The sequence below is a fragment of the Suncus etruscus genome, chromosome 4 (genome assembly GCF_024139225.1).
Source record: "Suncus etruscus isolate mSunEtr1 chromosome 4, mSunEtr1.pri.cur, whole genome shotgun sequence".
NCBI lineage: Eukaryota > Metazoa > Chordata > Mammalia > Eulipotyphla > Soricidae > Suncus > Suncus etruscus.
In genome coordinates this window covers 100173390-100196415 of record NC_064851.1, presented here as the reverse complement: position 1 = coordinate 100196415, position 23026 = coordinate 100173390, and the positions used below count along the sequence as shown (strand labels likewise).

General features: G+C 33.3%; 1 protein-coding gene across 1 annotated transcript in view; it reads right to left on the bottom strand.

Annotated features, from left to right (window-relative positions):
* LAMA2 (laminin subunit alpha 2) overlaps positions 1-23026 on the bottom strand; it is a 660685-nt gene that overhangs the window by 377016 nt on the left and 260643 nt on the right. Inside the window, exons 9-10 of the mRNA XM_049771159.1 lie at positions 19167-19266; positions 17461-17621 (exon numbers count right to left, since the gene is read on the bottom strand). Coding sequence (XP_049627116.1) covers positions 17461-17621; positions 19167-19266 — 261 coding nt within the window. The remainder of the gene's footprint in view (positions 1-17460; positions 17622-19166; positions 19267-23026) is intronic.

Sequence of the window (23026 nt, the reverse complement as noted above, 5' to 3'; positions counted from 1 at the left end):
GCTTAGAAATAGCTTCTGGCAGGCGTGGGGGGGGGGGGTCATATGGGATGCGGGAATTCGAAACAACCACCTTAGGTCGTGGATCGGCTGCTTGCAAGGCAAATGCTGCTCTGCTATCTCTCCAGCCCCTTAAATAATGTTTAATTATGGTTCACATAATTAACCTCTGCTCCCAGGAAATATTCCCAACATTTCCCACACATGTTTTTGTTACAAATTTTCTCTCCTGGTTAAACTATCTTATTATTTATTACAAAGTTTTATTTTCCTTATGAAATTACCTTCCCTCAATTTTCTCTCTACAGAACTTTTTTAAGTTTCCTCTATAAACCATATAAAGAAAAGCATTGCTGTTTCTTTTTCTCTATTACTATTACACTTTGTCTCCAAACATAACACAATGTAGTAAATAGTAGAAAATGTGCCTTTATCATCTTTACAGTACCAGAATAGGACAGTTTCTGGCCCTACATCAAGCATTAGTATAATAAAAAAAACATATTAAGTTTAAAGGAGTTTTGTGATGGCCATTCTTTTGCACAAAAAAATGCTCTGCACAGAGTAGATGCTTCTAAACTATTACATAAGTCAATATTATGTATTAATTAGGGAAGATGAAATAAAAGATATAGAAAAAAACAAGATAGAAAAAACAGAGGAAGAGAAATTTGTAGGAATATATATATATATATATATATATATATATATATATATATATATAATTAAGGAAGAGAGAGAGAGAGGACGAAAGAGACTCTTTCCTTGCATGTGGCAGAGCAGAATGGAATCTCTGGTAATATATGGTCCCCAAGTTATGGCATGTGTGAACTCTGAGTGCAGAATGAGCACTACAACTATACAAAAAATGATAATGATAATGGATATACATAAAGAGGTTCTTCCTAAAAGACCTTGGATATCCAAAACCATATTGAAAACTAAGAAATGGGGAAACATATTATTACTTAATTTGAAGCTCTACTATAAAGTAATAGTGATCAAAACAGCATGGTATTGGAACAAAGACAGGCTTTCAGCCAATGGGTCACAATAGAATATCCAGTGACAAACCCCTAAGTATAAAGGCTACTAATCTTTGACAATGGAGCAAAGAACTTGAAATATAATAAAGACAGTCTCTTCAACAAATGGTATTGGAACAATTGGATAAGCTTATTTAAGAAACTAAATATGGATCTATATCTCATACCTTGCACAAAAGTAAATTCAGAATGGTTTAAAGGCCTTGAGTTAGACCCAAATCCATAATATTCATTAAATAAAAAATAAATAGAACACTTCAAGACTTAGACCTCAAAGAAGTATTTGATGTAGGATGCCAATGGCAAGGACTATCACATCAAATCTGAATAAACAGACTACATCAAACTAAAATGTTTGTGTATGGCAAAAGAAACATAGGCTAAAATTAGAAGACAGCTGACTTAATGTGAGAAAATATTTGCATTCAACACATCAGATAATGGGTTTGATATCTAAAATATGCAAAGTACTCACAAAGGTTAAACTCCACAAAACCTAAAAACCCATCAGAAAGTGGGAAGAGAAAATGAACTGACACTTCTCTGAGGAAGACCAAGAGAGGGTCAACAGACAGATAAAAAATTGCTCATCATCACTTATCATTAGAGAAATCCAAATCAAAACAATGAGATATCATCTTACACCAGTGAGGATGTCACACATCAAAAATATTGAAAACATGGGCCCGGAGAGATAGCACAGCCATGTTTGCCTTGCAAGCAGCCAATCCAGGACCTAAGGTGGTTGGTTCAAATCCCGGTGTCCCATATGGTCCCCCTTGCGTGCCAGGAGCTATTTCTGAGCAGACAGCCAGGAGTAACCCCTGAGCATCGCCAGGTGTGGCCCAAAAACCAAAAAAAAAATATTGAAAACAATTTCTGTTGGCGAGAATGTGGAGAGAAAGGAACTATTATTCACAGCTGCCTGGTCTAACCCCTTTGGAAAAATGTACAGAGGGTTTTCAGTAAACTCAAAATTGAGCTGCCATATGACCCAGCAATCCCTCTTCTAAGTATCTATCCCCAGAATAGAAAAACATTCATCCAAAAGGATGTATGCACACTGCTATTATTGCAGCACTCAGTGCAATAGCCAAGACTTGGAATTAACCCAGATGTCCAATAACAGACGAATGGATCATGAAGATATGGTATATATATATATATATATATATATATATATATATATATATATATATATATATACACACACACACACACACACACACAAAGGTATACTACATAGCTATAAGGAATGATGCAATCATGCAATTTGCAGCAACATGAATGGAACTTGAAGGTGTTATGCTAAATGAAATAACCCAGAATAAAAAGATAAAAACAGGATGATATCAATTATATGTGGTATTTAGAATAATTGCACAAGCACCCCAATTGTCTAAATGGGAGTTGTCTTGAACACGTTTGTTCCCAGAATAAAGTGAGGAGAAGAAAAGAAATTGAGTGGAAGAATAGAAACACAAATGTGAAAGAATAGGGGCAAAAAATTAAGTGATCTGAGATGCATTGGTAATACCAAAAATGGACAGAACTAAATATCCAAGCCAAAGGCAACAACAGTGGAATCATGAGGCCTAAACTTTAACTATCTAAATTTAAAATGGGCCCATTACATTGGCAGGCTGGGGAGAAAGGGTGGTATAGGATGCAATTGAAAACAGTGGTTAAGGGATATAGATACTGGTCATGGGATTGGCCATTATTGTATGTCTGAAACCAACTATGAAGGATTTTGTAAGATCACAATGGTTTAAATAATTTTTTAAAAGAGAGGTTCTGTTTTCACGAGAGATATGTATTGAGATGAATGTTTGACTTTCAAATTCCATTTAATAATGCAATTTCTTTTAGGGAGGTAAAAATTTAAGCAAAAGAGTTTCTCTTCTTTCTTTTTTTTTTTTTTTTTTTTTTTTTTTTTTTTTTTTTTTTTGGTTTTTGGGCCACACCCGGTAATGCACAGGGGTTACTCCTGGCTATGTGCTCAGAAGTTGCTCCTGGCTTGGGGGACCATATGGGATGCCGGGGGATCGAACCGCGGTCCGTCCAAGGCTAGCGCAGGCAAGGCAGGCACCTTACCTTTAGCGCCACCGCCCGGACCCGTCTTCTTTCTTTTTTTAATATAATTTTTATTTTAATTATAGTGGCTTACATATCGTTCACAGTAATGTCAAATGTTATCAGGTTGATATATATAAATCCATTGAATTGTCACTGATATTCTTCTAGTCTTTTTTGGGTCAAATTTAAATATTTTTAGATAGCAGGTGCCAGCAGAACTAATCAAATTAATTTTAGAGCTAAAATGATAAATAAATTGCAAAGCTCTGAAGCTGAGAACACCTTATGAGTAGAACATAAGCAGAAATATGAAGCACATCTATAATTATTTTAGCTTATAATATTGAGGACAGGGTAACATGGTTTGTACACTATGTATTCTATGCTTAATCAAATCAATTTTCCATTTATTTTAATTTGCATGTTCTATTTGTACATTTTTTAGCTTTAGATGGAGTTCAGCAATTAGAAATTCTCAGACATTAGTTGCATTTTCATTAACTCTATTTTAATATGACAATATTCCCTAGAAAATGTATGATTACATAAATGCAGTATTCAACTTGAATTAATAACCTATAATATAATATCTAAAGATTAAACATTATGAAGTGATAGTATCAAACAATGGCCTACCCTTGATCTTCTCTGTTACAAAATGATTAGATTAATAAACAGTGAGGGAGGGATAGACAGGAATAAATTTTTGACCAGAAGTGACAGTGACAGAGGAGAGGGTCCTGAGCACTTTAGTAGTGGTTGAGTTCAGTAACTGTTACATAAATACCATAAATTTTAACACTATTACAATGATATTATCTTAGCTACAGTAAACTTTTTATAAAGAATTATAAATATTAGAAAAATTAGTGAATTAAGTCTCTAAAATGTCAATTTTTAGTTTTTGGAAAAGGTCATCATTCACAGTTAATAATGATGTAGAGTGAAATATGATAAGTGTATTTAAAATTTAATTATGGAATACAGAAGATGAATACTAACTTTTATGAAGACTTAATAAGCTCTATAAAAGTAGTAGAATTGAGTTGCAATAGCCAAGCAATAGCTTATATTCCAACCTAAAATATATTTTCTGCCTTTTGTCTTATGCCCTCTTTTTACGTTCTTTTTTCCTTGTTCTTTTTTTAAGACATTTCTCTGCACCTCTGTCTCTGTCTGTCTGTCTCTCCCACCTAATACACACACCCCAAAACACAACCACACAACCACACACACATATACACACACACACACACACACACACACACACACTGGGAAGTGCTTTATCAAGTTGACTTCTGATTTTATAGATACTGTACATTAGACAAAGGTCAGATACAAAAGTATCCTATAGGTAAGCAAGTGACTAATTCAAAATGGAGGGATTGACCTCAAAACTTAGTTATTTCCTGGTTGACAATATACTTTAAATGTGATGGCACATATTGTTGCTATGACACATTAAGCCCTATCAGTGTGAGTCTAGTGGGAAAGATTAAGTATAAGTTTGCACTTGGTATTTCTCTTGAGATGAATCACTAAAAACCTTTGTTTTTATTGAGTTTAACCCATATTCTTTTACTGAAATAAACTACATCCATTCATGTAATATTCTTTCTATTCTAAGCCCTTCAGGCAAATTGTTGAAAATAAGGATGGTTTTTACGTCCTCAACAAAACATGATAATGATGATAACATGTCTACATCTATAAAAATCTGTTCGTCAGGTGGCAGTTTTTGTATGTGTAATATAACTAATCTTTGAGTTCAAATACTATAGACCCTTTCATAGATTCTCTAGCTTCACGTCATTCATTTTCCTATGCTCAACTCATGTTGACCCTATTCACAAAAATAATCTACAAAATATTCGCATAAACTTTACATAATATTTTTACAGCATGTCATAAAAATATTGCAATGTGACAAATTGAAGGTTTTATGTTATCATACTTCTTTGTTTGTTTGTTTTTGGACCATACCAGGTGACGCTCAGGGGTTACTTTTGGCTATGTGCTCAGAAATCGCTCCTGGCTTGGGGGACCATATGGGACACCAGGGATCGAACCAAGGTCCATCCTGGGTCAGCCATGTGCAAGAAAAACACCCTGTCACTCCAGCCCCATGATATCATACTTTTTTTTTTGTTTTTGTTTTTTTGTTTTTGGGCCACACCCGGCGGCACTCAGGGGTTACTCCTGGCTGTCTGCTCAGAAATAGCTCCTGGCAGGCACGGGGGACCATATGGGACACCGGGATTCGAACCAACCACCTTTGGTCCTGGATCGGCTGCTTGCAAGGCAAACGCCACTGTGCTATCTCTCCGGGCCCGATATCATACTTTTAACTATCATGACCACACCTTTTCTTTAGTGAGTGAGTTCTTAAGCAAATTGAGCTATTGCCATTTAATTTAAAAGATCTACCATAGGTTCTTATTTATCTCATTCTCTACTATGGATGAATGTCAATTTATGAAGTCAATTTAATGGAATATATGTTTGATGTTTTATATGTATATATATTTGGATTCATTAAACTGTTTTCTTGACCTAGTCTCAACAGCTCTATAATTAATTGTTGTAATCTTTCTTTTTCTCCAACATAATTTAAGAAAATAATTTATCTAAATACATTGATTATTTCTTATTAAAATTACATTTGAAATATTCCTTAGAACAAAATAGTGACTACTAGAGAATATCCCAGTTTTATATTTAATAGTTAGTAAATAACTTGGTGTAGTACTATCTAAGCACAGAAGCATTATTATAGGAACCCATCACATCTGCGAATAAAAAAATATATAGTTTCAGGGCCGAGTGGTGGCACAAGCTGTAAGTCTTCTGTCTTGTGCGTGCTAGCCTAGGAAGGACCGCAGTTAGATCCCCTGGTGATCCATTTGGTCCTCCAAGCCAGGAGCAGTTTTTGAGCTCATATTAGGGGTAACCCCTGAGTGTTAGCAGCTCTGGCCAAAAAACAAAAACAAATAAAGAAACTATATATATATATATATATATATATATATATATGAAGAGAGAGAGAGTGTTTGATTTCTTATGGTCTATAGTTTGTTACTTTATAGGCCTAATAAAATGATTTAACCATTATAGATTCCTAGGTATATAGTTCCTATACAAAAACATTCCCGGCATCCCAGATGGTCCCCTCAGCCTGCCTGGAACTATTTCTGAGTATAGAACCAGGAGTAACCCCTGAGCGCTGCCGGGTGTGACCCAAACAAACAAACAAACAGACAAAAAACCCACAAAAACATTATAAACCACTGTTATCAATGAAGCAATCTGTAATTGTGTTCTTCTTTGCTTGTTTTGGGACCACAAATCCAGGGTGCTCAAGAGTCACTACTGGCAGTGCTCAGGGAAGCACAAACAGTGCTGAAGTTTCCGTTTAGGTACATCTGGAGTTAGCCGACACAAACTCTCTGTCTCACAGATTGTATTTTTGTTATGAATGGCATAGATATTTTTAATTCTCTGTTTAAGAATAAACAATATGCGTATGGGTTCTTTTTATTAATTTATTTTGTAATCAATATCAAATTATCAATAAATATTCTGCAACCTTCATTTATCCTCTACTATTATGTTTTCATGCATCATATAATAGCTGATTTTTATGCTAAATCTTTTTTTTTTTTGGGCCACACCCGTTTGACGCTCAGGGGTTACTCCTGGCTATGTGCTCAGAAATTGCCCCTGGTTTGGGGGGACCATATGGGACGCCGGGGGATCGAACCGCAGTCCGTTCCTTGGCTAGCGCTTGTAAGGCAGACACCTTACCTCTAGCGCCACCTTCCCGGCCCCTTATGCTAAATCTTAAATTATCCTATGCCAGAAGGTAAATGACCTCCTGATAACTTTAGTCCTGCAAGTACTTTTAGCAGAGAAAGGGAGTGAATAATTATAACACAGGGCAGAATGAAGTCATTGCCCTCAGAAAGGTAATGAGTAATTGCTCTAAATCTAAAACTTGTCTCAACATCGTACTTATACATCACCATAAAGGAAAAAAAGAAAAATTTATAGGATATAGAGAAAAAAGTATACTTTACAAGGATTTATGAAAAGCTAAAATGAATAGCATGTTGTCAGAGAAACAACAGAGTTTATCAGGTACATGCCTAATATGTAGCGGACCCCTGCTCGATCCCTGGTAGTGCATGTTTACTGATATTATCAAGGGCAGCCCTAGAGCAACCCCAGGCTACTCTGAGAACCAGGAGTGAATTTGGTGATGCGAGGCACTGTAGGATATGAGCGCAACTATATCATCAGGTCTTAGCAGAAACAGTTAGGCCAAGTCAAAGAGAACTGTTGACCCCTAGCCCAGAGCCCACTTGCAGGCCCTAGTTGCAAAAATGCTGCAAAAAATTCTTTCTCCTTTCTGGTTCAAATTATTCCAAATGTAAAATTTATATTCTGAACACCATGTTAGGTAAATCATATAGACAATCAGTTATAGCACATATTGTATGCCTTTCTTCATATTTATATTACCAGGGTCATCCAGGGCTTAGATCACACTTTATTCGTGACCAATAACTAACTCAGTTTCTTTCTTTCTTTCTTTATTTCTTTTTTTTTTGCTTTTTTCGGGTCATACCCCTTGTAGATTGCTCCAGGGGCTACCCCTGGCTCTGTGCTTGGAAAATTACTCCTGGCTTGATGGACCATATGGGGACGAGGGGGAATCTAATCAGCAGTCCATCTTAGGGATAGCGTTTTTGATTGTAGAAGGGCAAACGCCCTATTGCTTGAGCCACCAGCTTGGCCCCTCAGTTTCTTAAGCACATATCTGAATAAATAAACCTGTATTTTATCTCGAAATAAAGAGGTTTGTAACATTCCGATCTAGTTCTATATTATCAGTATGAGATTTTTTTTTCTTTTTTATTATATTGATCAACATTAAGCTGTTATTAATTAATGTAACGCATCAATATTCATAAACCATTTAGACCATTTTTATCTAAACAAATAAGGTCTAATATTTTCTCTCTTTCAGCCTACCTACCCCCCTGGACAACTGTTGCCTATTGCAGTAAATTCATATTAACATGTATTTATTTGGATGCATTACTATGTTAATTAAAATATTTAATATTCATCTTTTATAACTAAGCAAATTTGAGAAAAATGTACAGAATTCTGTAGAATTTAAGGTCTTAAGATTAATTTTAATCTGTATTAATCTTCTTTGTAATATTCCCTTTTACTATTTCTTGTTTGCTTAAAACAAATATTTTTTCTTTTATAAGTCATTACTATGATTAGCTGTAGTATTAAAAACAATACAGTAATTAACCACTGTAAATTATCTTTCCATTGATTCTCATCTGTCATCATAAAAAAAGAGTTTAGTTGACGTAGTCCTAGGGGACCTTAGCCAGTTCTTCATTCACAAATCACTTGGAAGGTCCCTTAGCCATTTTTTTATTTTAGTCTCTCACCACTAATATTTTAATATATGGATATATATATGATTTACCCAGGTGCATGATATAAATATGCCTATATGTGTATTATAGGAAATTTTTCCCTGATCAAATAACCATTTTCATCTCCATAGGGGGAACATTTTCAGTTGACCATTAACTTTAATATTATCCAATGACCGTGTGCCTACTCAACAAAAATTCCTGTAACCATTGTTCTTTTATTATACTGTAGTAGTTAGTAATTTCCATTCAAAGCATTTCTGAATTAAAAAAAAAAACCTTCTTCGGTGTTATGTCTTTTAAATTCAGAAGCTGTTGTGTGACATCAATTTTCTTTGTGCTATAGTTTCCTCAGTACAGTTTCTCTCTAGAGAAATAAAAGCCTCAATAGTTCCTCTGTACTCTTTCTCATGAAGCAGCTTTTTTATAAATTAGGTACAACTTCAGCAGTACATGTTTAACTGTGATTGTTAGTCAATTGGGAATACCATTGACAAAGCTACTGGGAAAATTTCCAGTGACATTTAAGTCATTTTTTTGTGATAATTGCTTTAGAAGTTTTGCAGTCATGTTTGATTTTTTTAAGGGTGTTTGTAGTCAATTATAGATGTTTTTTTCTGCTCTGGGCTTCATTTGACTGAATCCAAGCATTAAAAGATGCAAAGAAAGGAGAGATAATTAGCTAATTAGCATCATTTGTTGAATATTTATTCTTTAAATGTACTACTTTGAGGCTAAGTATAAATAGTGGGGTTATAAAGAGAGAGAAAGATGAAGAGAAATAGAAATTAATTTGTGCTTTTAACTAACTTACTTAGCTTTTAATATTTAAACAATTGTCATAATATTTCAAGCTGTAACTATATCTTTTTATATGAAAAATCATACATCTGTAATTTATATTCAGGGTCAAATATATAAATTACTGCAATGGTTTTCAACTTCCTGTCTGAGCTCTGCTGTCAGAACCAGTGCTAGTCTGCAAGAATTGCCTGCCAGTCAGTGAAAAAGTTATTGTCACTTAACTGCGAATGATTTCCAACCACTAATCTGAGCATCAGTGCCAGTCCACAAGAATGGAAAGGATGAAAATAAGTATATTAAAAGTCTTTATGTCGAAATGCCCCAGGTTCATGCCTAACAAGTTAATGATGGTGGTTATTCATATATCTAAGTGGAAAGGAGACAATTCAAAACCAATTAAAAATGTCAGCAAACACAAAAAGATCCTAATAGGGGAAAATAAAAGAAATCTATGTCCTTAGAAAAAAACAATATGAATAAACAAAAATTCTGGTAGCTGCTTATGGTTATATATGCAACTTATGCAGGTTTTACTTATGTTTATGCAGACTTCAGTGTTATAATTATTCCTATGGATTACATGGCAAGAAATATCTGACATAATTTCATATATGAAGAGATTTAAAATATTTTAGAAACACATTTCACAATGTTTTAGTTTCTTTCTGTTTTATGCATGAATCATTGTTATTTCTTATTGTTCAATGAAGAAGCAAGCATACAGGATACATGACATCTAATACTGAGACATTAAATATGCTTGCAGGTTGTGAAAAGTTCATAAAAATAAAAAACTGGTTTCAAGTGATTTTGTCAGACAATAGCTTACATTGGGGGAATCCAAGAAGCTTTGCTGGAAAAGTGAAGGCACAGCTGAGTCTTGAAAAACATCTAAGTCAGCAATGTGTTAATAATTTGAATAGAATTTGTAAAATTCCAGAAATAGAACCTGATAACTGAAGAAATCTAAGCAAGACGAGAATAGAGTGACTGACACTCAAGAACATTTTGAAGAAATAAACTCAAGTCTGGTAGGTCAGAAAGGATTTAATAAAAAATGCAATAAAATTGTGAAGCGAAGTAATATGAAGATGCAAACTTAGGTTTTAATCTCATTAAGTTACTTTGATATAAAAATTATGATAAAAACAAAAGTGTGTGTTCCTAATATAGCTAAGATCAATTTATGTCATTTACCAGTACTTGCTATCCTACTGAGATAGAATAGATATTATAGCAATAGACTTCAAAAGAGCTAATTTCTAGTATTTCTAGTATATGTGTTTACATTATAGAACAGTGCTTCCATTCAATAGATTTGACAGAATTTAGAGATCATATTGCCTCTCATAAGTAACAAGAAGTGACAGAAGTTTAAAAATGTTTAACATTGCATGATGAAATCTCATGAATATCTGTCTTGAGTCACCATGGTGTTTATCTTTTGATAAAGACATGTAACAGCCTTATATGAAAAGATGATAGTTGATAAAGAATATTATTTCCCTCTTTTTAGATAGAAATTATTTCCCCAATTAAATAAATTTAAAATTGGAGTTGCTTGAAAGTAACAGAAAGTACATATACTATTTTTCAAAACTCACACACTAATGTACAATAAAGTCATATTTTCCATGCAGGCTGTATACTTTTGTCTATTTTTTTTTCATACTCTGCTGTGTTCAGGTTAAACTTCTGGTAGGTTCCAGTACCATAAGGGATTAAACCTGTGTTTATTGAGTAGAAGATAAGTGTCCTATCTATCTTTTCATTCCCATGCAAATATTTTTAAAGGGATATTTGAATTTTCACTTAACTTGCACTCTTTCTCTTTCCTTCCTTTAGTTAAATATTATTCTAAAACTATTATAAATCATATAACTTGATTTTTCTTTACATATATGTATATTTACGAAACAACTTTTGTATATTTTTTAACTTTACCTGAAGTTTTGAATATTTATACATGTGGATCTATGTCAGTCACTGGAACTAATTATTGTGTCAGGTTAAATTAGCATATCATAATAATTTTATTGACTTATATTCATATTTACATTACTTCCATAATAAAATTAGATTTATGGTAATACTTTTGAATATTTATCAGTACTTATTCAGTTTTAATGGTAAGAGTATAGAGTGAAGTTGCTAGCTAACTGATTAACATCTTCAATGAAAATAGATAATGCTTTATTCTATTCGACATTTCAGTATTATTCTAACAATGGTATACATTTGTTTCATCAAATTTTCACCTGCACTTGATTATCAGTGGTGATTCTTTTAAACTGCCTTTTATTTTCTACAATAATCTATTTTATGTCATTTACTTTCATTTTGTTTCTTGTCTGTGTTAAAGGTTCAGACCTGACACTAGTATCTTAGCTTCTTACTAATTTTACTTATTAAATAGCATTTAAACCTATGCTATATTTAGTAATAAATTCACACATCTATTTCAAATAGTGTTTTGAGAAACAATGTAATTTATGCATAAATAAATGTCAGTCAACATTTAAATCGTATCCATATTTTATTAGGACACAGATCTAAGAGATCATAAGAGAGTATAGTACATTGTGTTACACTTAATATATTACAATTTACACATTACAAATGTAATATGCAAATAATTAATAAATTCTAAAATTATTTATCTTTATGAAACATTGTCTTGCAATATTATAGTCTAAAATTGAGTTATTGAATCTTATCATATATTAATTAATTAATTTACTCTACTACATAAAATATTACATAGTTATTGGATAACTTTAATCAAAATAAAGTTAGATCAATTTAAAAATATGTTTAATAATAAAACTGATACATATGGGGCTGCAGCGGTGGTGCAGCGGTAAGGCGTTTGCCTTGCACACATCTGACCTAAGATTGATCACAGTTTGATCCCCCGACATTTCAAGCCAGAAGTTATTTCTGAGTGCATAGCCAGGAGTAACCCCTGAGCATCACTGGGTGTAGCCCAAAATCCAAAAAAAAAAACAAAAAAAAACAACAAAAACAAAAACAAAACCCTAAAACAAAATATTAATTTTTTTTGGTTTTTGGGCCACACCCTGTGGTGCTCAGGGGTTACTCCTGGCTGTCTGCTCAGAAATAGCTCCTGGCAGGCACAGGGGACCATATGGGACACCGGGATTCGAACCAACCACCTTTGGTCCTGGATCGGCTGCTTGCAAGGCAAACGCCACTGTGCTATCTCTCCGGGCCCACAAAATATTAATTTTAAAATTAAATTTGACAGAATGGATAATAAAAAATAATTGGTATGTATTGGAAGCCTTTTTATTTTTTATATTTTTAATTAATATCTTTATTTAAACACCTTGATTTCAAACATGATTTAGTTCTTTTACCTATTATTTTTATGCAAAGCTAAACGTTTATCCATTCTTTAGATATTAATGATATTCAAGCTAGGTATGTTTGGAGGTCTTTTGCAGGCTCACTTTATACATCATGCCTCTCACTACAGCCAATTAAATTTCCATGGCTAATCTACTGGTCCTATTATGGACATTCTTTAAGATGTGAGTCTTTGATTTATTCTTGCTGTTTTTATGCTTCTCTCAGTTTTTGATCATTTTGATCAATTGATCACTTGATCAATTGCCATATTAATTTTTATTCATTGATTGGTTTTTGACCACATCCAGCGGTGCTCAGGGGTTACTCCTAGATCAGCACTCAGAAATCGCCCCTCACAATAGTATCCAAACAAAAGAAATATAAGCATTTGCATATCAAGGTACATTATAACTAATATGGGGCTAGAGAGATAGCACAGCAGTAGGGAATTTGCCTAACATGCAACAGACTGACTGAGGAGGGACCTTGTTAGATTTTCAGAATCCTTATAGTTCCCCAGCCTGTGAGGGGCGATTTCTGAGTGCTGATCTAGGAGTAACCCCTGAGCAAATGCCTCACCTGCTATACTGCTGTTCCAATTCCTATAAATATCTTAAAATAAACAGCTAAATTTTTTACCAATTATAAAATGCTATAGTAAAAAAGCTCTAGGTATAAATCAAGAGGCCTAATTATGTAGTTTTTAAATATATTGGGAAGAATCTTATTTAACACTGAATTTTTAATGCTCAAACATAAAATGTCTATTTTATATTTGTATTCCTTCATTTTTCGTGAAAATATTTGTAATATTTTGTGTATAAATCTAATCCTTTATAAAGTAAAAAAAATTACACTGCACTTCATCAGTGCAATCTTCACACTACGAATGCCCCCATTTCCCTCATCTCCCACCTCCCGCCAGACTTTAAAACAGGTATTCTATTTCTTTCACTCACTACAATTATCATGATAGTTGTTAGTGTAGTTATTTCTCTAACTGCGCTCACCAATCTTTGTGGTAAGCTTCATTACATGGGCTGGTCCTTTCAAACCTCATCTCTATTGTCACTGGGTATTATTTCCAGACTATCTTTTATTTTTCTTAAATCCCACAGATGAGTGAGACTATTCTGTGTTTATCTCTTGCCCTCTGACTCATTACATTCAGCCTAATAGTTTCCATGTCCATGTATAGGAAAATTTCATGACTTCATTGTTCCTGACTGCTGCATAGTGTACTATTGTGTGTATTTACCACAGTTTCTATAGCCACTCATCTGTTGTCTCTAGATTCTGACTATTGTAAATAGAGCCGAAATAAACATAGGCGTGCAGAGGGTACTATTTGTTTTAAATAAGAAAGGTTTTTTTTTTTTTTTACTTTTCTGACTTTTACTTCTTCTTGTGAGTCCTTAGGACCTATTAATTGAAGCTTTGATTGCTGCCCTATATAGCTCATTTGCTATCTCCATTGTCTCCATTTTTTAATTTCTTTTTCTTCTTTCTTTCTTTCTTTCTTTCTTTCTTTCTTTCTTTCTTTCTTTCTTTCTTTCTTTCTTTCTTTCTTTCTTTCTTTCTTTCCTTTCTTTCTTTCTCTCTCTCTCTCTCTCTTTCTTTCTTTCTTTCCCTCCCTCCCTCCCTCTCTCTTTCTCTCTCTCTCTTTCTTTCTTTCTTTCTTTCTTTCTTTCTTCTTCTTTCTTCTTTCTTTCTTTCTTTCTTCTTCTTTCTTCTCTTTCTTTCTTCTTTCTTTCTTTCTTTCTTTCTTTCTTTCTTTCTTTCTTCTCTTCTTTCTTTCTTTCTTTCTTCTTTCTCTTTCTTCTTTCTTCTTTCTTTCTTTCTTTCTTTCTTTACTTTCTTTCTTTCTATCTTTCTTTCTTTCTTTACTTTCTTCTTTCTTTCTTTCTTTCTTTCTTTCTTTCTTTCTTCTTTCTTTCTCTCTCTTCTCTTTCTTTCTTTCTTTCCCTCCCTCCCTCCCCTCTCTCTTTCTCTCTCTTTCTTTCTTTCTTTTCCCTCCCTCCCTCCCTCTCTCTTTCTCTCTCTTTCTTTCTTTCTTTCTTTCTTTCTTTCTTTCTTTCTTTCTTTCTTTCTTTCTTCTTTCTTTCTTTCTTTCTTTCTTTCTTTCTTTCTTTCTTTCTTTCTTTCTTTCTTTCTTTCTTTCTTTCTTTCTTTCTTTCTTTCTTTCTTTCCTTTCTTTCTTTCTTTCTTTCTCTCTCTCTCTCTCTCTTTCTTTCTTTCTTTCCCTCCCTCCCTCCCTCTCTCTTTCTCTCTCTTTCTTTCTTTCTTTCCCTCCCTCCCTCCCTCTCTCTTTCTCTCTCTTTCTTTCTTTCTTTCTTTCTTTCTTTCTTTCTTTCTTTCTTTCTTTCTTTCTTTCTTTCTTTCTTTCTTTCTTTCTTTCTTTCTTTCTTTCTTTCTTTCTTTCTTTCTTTCTTTCTTTCTTCTGTGCATATTTAGGTTTGAATGTGGGGCTTATCTAGGAGTGGACTTGACTGTAACCAAGACTTCAAGGTCACTAGTGCCAATAGTAATAGGGCTGTCTTGGTTTTGCAGATCTTTGCCTGGTGAAACTTTTGCAAGCATAGTTGAGAGGAAACTAGGGCCAATGTCCTAGCTAGTGAAAGAATACACAGATTCTTTGGACTGAAAGAAAGGGGCAAATGTGCTGAGCAAAGGCTGACAGGAGACCACAGAAAAAGGTTGTATTCCCTTGAGAAGTACTTTTTAGGAGTACCATTGTGCAGTCTGTACACATAGATTTGCTTTGCTTAATAGCAATCAAATGTAAAGTGGCTGGAGTCAAATCTATTTGCCTTAGAAATTCAGTCTTCATTGTGGTTATATTTTGGTGGTGAGGTTTCATTCTAGGAATTGTCTTTTTCCCCAATAAAATAGATATTCTCTTATTTGTCCCTTACTATAGAAACTTGAATTATCAAAATTTCAGATCAGATGAATTGAATATTAATCTAAGTTTGTGGCAAAACTTTGTTAATGGAGAAGGAAGTAAATACAAATTCTCATTTGTCAGCCTGGGCCCTGTTCCTTCCAAACTGCAATTCTGATGCTTCAAAAACTTGCATTCTCTTTATGAAGTTCTTCACTGCTGTTTATTATTATTATTATGTTTTGTATATATAGACACCAAACATCTCAGTAGGAGGCATTTTTCTTGTTAGAATTAGAATCATTCTTGGTACAGTTTTGGAGAATAAAGGAGCTCAAGGAGCTTTCTCTGGAGCTCTGCTAATGGCTAAAGCTTTCTTGTGCTAGAATATCTCACTATAGTTGCACACACAAACAAACACAAAGAATAAAATGGGGCTTGCCTCCCTTGCATGTTTGTTATTCTTCCCTTATAAACACCAGGTAGATAAAAATGTTCTATCCCCAAATCTCCCAGTTTGATTTCCTATATTCTAGACCCTTGGGAAATTTCTGTTCCATTTTCTGTTCAGCTTTGTCTGTCCTTTATTTAAAAATGTTATAGAGGATAAAGAATAGAGATTTTTGTGAAGCTTTGGAAAAGAAATAAAGCACAAAGAAAGTATATTTTGGTAAATATTAGAGATGTACTAAGAGCCGGTGAGGGCTGATAGCCCCAAAAGAAAAAGTAACAAGGGGGTAGGGAAATTAAAATACATGATTACTCAATCTTGGTATGCTAGGAGAAGTGTATAATTATAATTTTTAATTTTAGATAATATGAGAAGGTAGTAAACCTTCTGTTCATTTTAGGTTGTTTGATTTTTTCTTTTTAGATAAATTTCCTGGCTCTATGTACAATAATCACTTCTGCAAAGCTCTGTGGCACCAGGGATGGGACCAGGATAAAGCACAAACAAGGCAAGAGCTTTCCTGTTACACTATCTATCTCTCTGCTCTCTGTTTCTTTTTTGTTTTGCAGCCACACTTGGCAATACCTGGGTGCTACTGGTGCTTAGAAGTCATATCTGGGGTGGAGAGATAGGATAGTGAATAAGGCACTTGCCTTGCACTCTGCTGACCTGGAGATCAATACCTGATATTCAAACGATGCCATAAGTGTTCTCCTGAGTACAGACCCAGAAATACGCTCAGAAATAAGTTCCCTGAGTGCAGTTCCAAGAAAAAGTATAACTGAATGATGCCACAAAACCAAAACCAAAACCAAAAACAAAACAAATAAAACAGAACAAAAAATAGAAAAAAAGAAAAAAGGAAAAATACCCATTCCTGGTGGTTTTCAGGGAATCGTAAGTATATAGAATTGATCCTGGGTCTCATGCGTGCAAAATTTTAACCTTAGCTAATTAAGTTATCTTTATGGCCCCTAGATCTAGAAAATTTACCATGTCTGCACATAACAACAATTTGCTGTGCATTATTCTTCTCTTCATTAATGTACACAAGATGTTTATTGTTTCAGTAGACTAAGGTACCTAAATTATGCTTAATACAGCTCTCACCTATTAGTTAACTATTATAATATTTAACTTGATCTTCAGACATTTTTGTTCGAATACATATATGCTTAATATTAATATTAGTGATTTATTTGTTTGTTCTTGTTTAATGCTTCTAGCTGCTTGCACATATGACAACTATAAACACATTGAATAGATTATAGATGTTTACAAATGTTGTTGCAATTGCCTTATACCTGCTGATAAAAGAAAAGTCAAGAACAATGAAAGTGGGGTAAACTAGAGGAAAAGCTGTACCTTGCAATTACAGGGTCCAACACAAGGATCTTCATTTGTGCTTCCTTCACCACTGCAGTTACATGGTTGGCAGTCTGGGTAACCAGTGTATCCTCTTGCACACCGTTCACAGCTCACCCCTCCAAAGCCAGGTTTGCAATGGCAGGACCCAGGTGGCAGACCTAAAAAAAGATAAAGTTTAATCAATATTTAGAAAAAACATAATTTAGTTTCCAAAACATTCAGATGTGTGAACCTAACAAGTAATTATGATATTTTAAAAAATTAGATTACTGGTGCATATCAAAATAGAAAAACTAAAATAAGAAAGTGTAAGTCTACTTAGAAACTAGCTATTATTTTTAACATATCATCTTCTATGTTTTCTATGACACATAAGATCTATTTACCAGAACTAAGACTATAAAAAAAGCATAGCAGGGGCCAGAGAGATAGCATGGAGGTAGGGTGTTTGCCTTGCATGCAGTAGGATGGTGGTTCAAATCCCGGCATTCCATATGGTTCCCCAAGCCTTTCAGTAACGATTTCTGAGCATAGAGCCAGGAGTAAGTCCTGAGCGATGCCAGTGTGACCCAAAAACAAACAAACAAAACAAAAAAAACAAACAAAAAACATAACAATGATCAAGCAGTGATTTTCATAACTGTAATAACAGTAAAATAAGCAGTAATATGTATATATCCTCTGCTACTGTTGCCCTCAAACTATAATATGAAAAATGGGAATAAAAACATACTAGTCAAAATAAAAATTTAGCAACCTCTGATTGTGCACTAAAAAATTACTCTTAACGGGGCTAAAGAAACATTATGGGTTGTAAGGAATCAAACACAGACCAATTGAGTGTAAAGCAACTATCATATCCTCTGTACTATCTCTCCGGCCCAGAATTTAGACCCATAAAGATCCAAAAAATGTTCCTAAATGTTTTACCTCAAGGACCTATTCATTGATTACTTAAAGTTTGGGTTTATCATAAATTATTAATTTCAATTTTAAAAGAAAATATCTTAATGCAGTTTAGCTTCTATTCCTTCAATATGATGACTATTACTTTTAGCTATATGTATTTATTTCAAGGTTATTTTTTATTACTGACTAGATGTAAGTAAATGATTTGCTTTATTCCCACTGATGCAGGCACATCTTGTAATTAATGTTTCCATTTCACGTTAAAAATGATGGAAGCTGCAAAATAATCTTAATAACAAGATGAAAAACATATACACTTAAATATTATTGGCCTTAAGATATAGATATATATATTTTAACAGATATGTAAAAATACATTTAAAACGGAATTGGATGTATGTTAGAAAAAAGAACACTGAGGAAATGAGTTTGGAAGTGTAAACTCTGGAGGAGGTGTGGTGTTGGAATGTGGTATGCATGGAACCTTATCATTACAATACTCTAAATCATGGTATCTAAAATAAAAAAGTTTCAAATCCATGTGTATAGTAAATGTGTATATATAAAAATATGTGTTTAAATCTCACAAAAAGTGATTAAATTTAAAAATGTAGCAAGTGATTAAATTTAAAAATGTAGCATATGTATATTAATATATTTATAATTTATGGCCTGTAAATCTTTAAGAAATATAACAATTACATAAATTTACCACAAATATTCTCCCCCAAATAGTGATATTTAAATTATAGTTATTTTTTATTTAAACAATAGTCCTGGGCAATTGCTCTCACCTTGTTTAGCTTGCTTTATGTCCTTAACACAAACTTTATTTAAGGAACCAATTGAATCACAATTGCAGGGTTGGCAAGGTCTTGGATAATTTGGTGATACCTACCAAAAATATTAAAATGTCATTAATCAAAGTTAATAAAACATATTTTTCAATTTTGCAAATTTACAGACAGATCACTTTAAATAACACTTGTAGTAAATTGTGTTAGTGCTATAAATATTATCTTAATATATTTTATTTCTGAAGTTTATTTCTTCTAAATGGCACCAAGATAAGGGGACAGTACAGTAAAGTCAAATATTTGTTACCTCAACTCAACAATTACCAAAATTTTATCATGTAAGTTTAACTCTTTTGTGGGGGTGGTTTTTGGCCACACCCAGTGACACTCAGGGGTTACTCATGGCTATGTGCTCAGAAATCACTCCTGACTTGGGGAACATATGGGAGAGTGGGGGATCGAACCAGGGTCCATCCTAGGCTAGAGCGTGCAAGGCAGATGACTTAACCGCTTTTGCCACCGCTTAAGCTCTATCATTTAAGTTTATCACATTTATTCTATTCTAAATTTTTAAAGAAACATAATTAAAATGTTTTAATCCCATATAATTCAGTATAAATATGTTTCTTTTTCTTCATCACTTAACAAATAAAAATACCATATTTAATATATTATTTTATATGCAATAATAAAAGACTTTCTTTAGTGTTTTAGTAAAACAATACAATATTAATGATTATCAGAAAATTTTATTTTCCAGGGACACTATTTAACTGACCATTATATGATTAAATTCAAATTTATATTGGATGGCAGAGTAATAATATAGTAATAATATAGCATGTAGGGTGCTTGTCAGGCCTGTGGCCAACCCAGGATCCCTGATGTATCATGATACCCCATATGGTCTGCAGCTGAGTAGGACCAGGAGTAATCCCTCAGCACAAAGTTAAAAATAATTACTGAGCACTGCCATGTATGGCTCAAAATATTTATATTTGGTAATTAAAATATATTAAATATGTAAATTAAAGCCCAATTTTCTAAAAATCAGCATAATTTGAGAAGATACCATTCTTAAAAACAATTACAAAAATTAAAGGCTATTAGAGATAGATGTTAAGGCACTTCCTTTGCATGATGCCTACCTAAGTGTAATCCCCAGGATTTATACAGTCCCTGAAACACTGCCAGCACTGATCTTTGAGCACAAAGCAAGAAATAAGCCCTGAGTATAGCTCAAATCCTCCTTTCTAAAAAAACAAAAAAAACAAACAAAAAAAAAAAACTATTGCTCATATCCTAGATTAACCATCTCATTTTTTATTCTTATTTTTTATTCTTTTGGGGAACACACTTGGTAGCACTTAGCACTCCTGGCTCTGTAGTCATAAATTACTCCTGGTTATCTGTTTGTCTCATACCACTGGGATAAGAGGATTGAACCAGGTGAATACTGTGAGGCAAGTACCCTAACCACTGACCTATTGCCCCAACCTTTAGCTATGTATTAGTTATGAGGTCCTACAAAATCTTAACCTCAGAAAATATTCAATTATATGATCTCATTGGCAAAGAAAATATATCTAACATAAAAAAGGGTCAGATTAAACTGAAAAGCTTCTGTACTTCAAATGATAATAAAAATTGAAATTTAAATGTTTTGTTTTATAAAACTAAAATTTAAACTTAAATTTTTCTCCCAAGCTTTAAGAATTGACAAAAAAATATTTGCATAACATTTACCAAAGGGCTCAGAGCCACGCTATGTACACAAGTAGCTCAACAGTAAGAAAAAGTGAGATATCTCCCACCAGAAAGAATTTTCTATAAGAAAAAATAGTAAGGGGCTGGAGAGGTAGTGTAAAAGTGGTAAGAATTCTGTCTTGCATGTCCTACCCTACGATTGACCTTGCTTTGATTCCCTGGCATCCCATATGGTCCCCCAAGCCAGGAGCAATTTCTGAGTGCATAGCCAGGAGTAACCCCTGAACATCACTGGGTGTGGCAAAAAAAAAGTAGTAAAAGTAATAAACATTGGTGCAGATGTATTAAAGATAAAACTCCCACTGCTGGGAAATTTTTTAATTAATTCAGTTTTGAAAATAATGTGTTGGAGACCTCTCAAAACTTCAGTTCTATCCAGCAACTCTACTACTGGATAACTAGGGTGTATAACTTGAATATAGGCTACCTAGATTTGATCTACCAGAGCACCAAATATAATTCTCTAAGTCCAATGAGTGATTCATAAGCATAGAATTAGGTTATCTATGTAAGCAAGAAAAAAGTTTAAAAATGCATGCACAGAAATATGAATGTCAGCATTATTTAAAATAGCCAAGATACAGAAACAACCCAGGTACCTGGTGACATAGAATAAAACAAAATCACATATGTGTATACATGTATTCACATACAATGGAATACTACACAGCTATATGAAAAGATGAACTCTTTGCTGTTGTACAAGGATACAACTGATAGGATATTAAAGTGAACTAAGTCACAATTGGAAAAACATATGTTAGGTAATATCATACACAAATGAATATAAAGAAGCAAATCAAGGGAACAGGCAAATATATACAATAATTTCATAGAATTCAACCGCAAAAGGAAAGAAGAGGAACATGTGGCTATATTAGCAATTAGGGAGATACTGGAACTTTCAATATTGGTACTCCCCAGAAACCTAAGAGTAGTAGGGAACCCATTGAATGTGAGAAGTGATAGTCCTGAAAATTCTACAATTATGTCCTACTCAATGGCAAAATATTATGCATCCCTTTAAATTGAAATCAAAGATGTTTGATTTCACCATTTTAAGTTATCATTAGCAGATAAATTGCAATGGCAGAAATGAACATCAATATATAAAACACCATGAGTCCTCATATGCATGCTTTTAGATAATCAAGTTTAAACATTCAGAAATAATTTATGAACTTGGTGAGTATATGAAATGTATTTATAACAAAATTTATGCATGCTTAATATAATACAAAAGGAACATATCGAGGAAGAAAATCAATAAAATAATATAAAGTTGCTATACTGAAAAACTGTTATAAATAAATAATAAAATATTAAGAAGTGAGAAATATACTATATTTCTTATCTAAAAGATTTAATATTTTTAAGTTTAGTTTTCCCCATATTAGTTTTTATATTCTAATATATTTCTATATTCTATAGCAATCATTACTAACATAATGACATGTTTGTCACTGACAAGCCAATTCTAAAGTTTGTATAGAAATGCATGGAATTATTTATAGACAAAATGATCTCCAAAAGGATAATAAATATAATGCGTGTTTTTAATTCAAGACAGTAAATCTAACCAAGATTTACTATTAACTTAATAATAGGATGGACAAATACTTCTATAGATATGAAAGGGAAACCCAGAAATTGACAAAAATTGATTTACTTGATCAAGTGGTCTAAAAAAATGCCTCAATGGGCCAGAGCTGTGCTGCAAAAAGTGGGGCATTTGTATTGTACTAGTTAAACTAGGACGTACTTCAGCTCAATCCCCAGGTGTCCCATATGGTCCCCAAATCCAGGAATGATTTCTGAGAGCATAGCAATGAGTAGCCCCTGAGCATCACTGAGTGTGACCCAAAAAGCAAAATAAATAAATAAATAATAAAATAAGATAAAAATAAAAAAATGCCTCAAAGTTAGAGAGATTCAGGGATTAAAGTATAGGTCTTTTTTAAAATAGCCTGTTTGATCTCTGGGTTATCTCGGGAGGTCCCCAAACATGAGACACAGTACCACAGAGCCCAAGCAGCACTTAATTTGATCCTCTCACTGAATAGCAGGTTTTATTTCTAAGAATTGCTGTG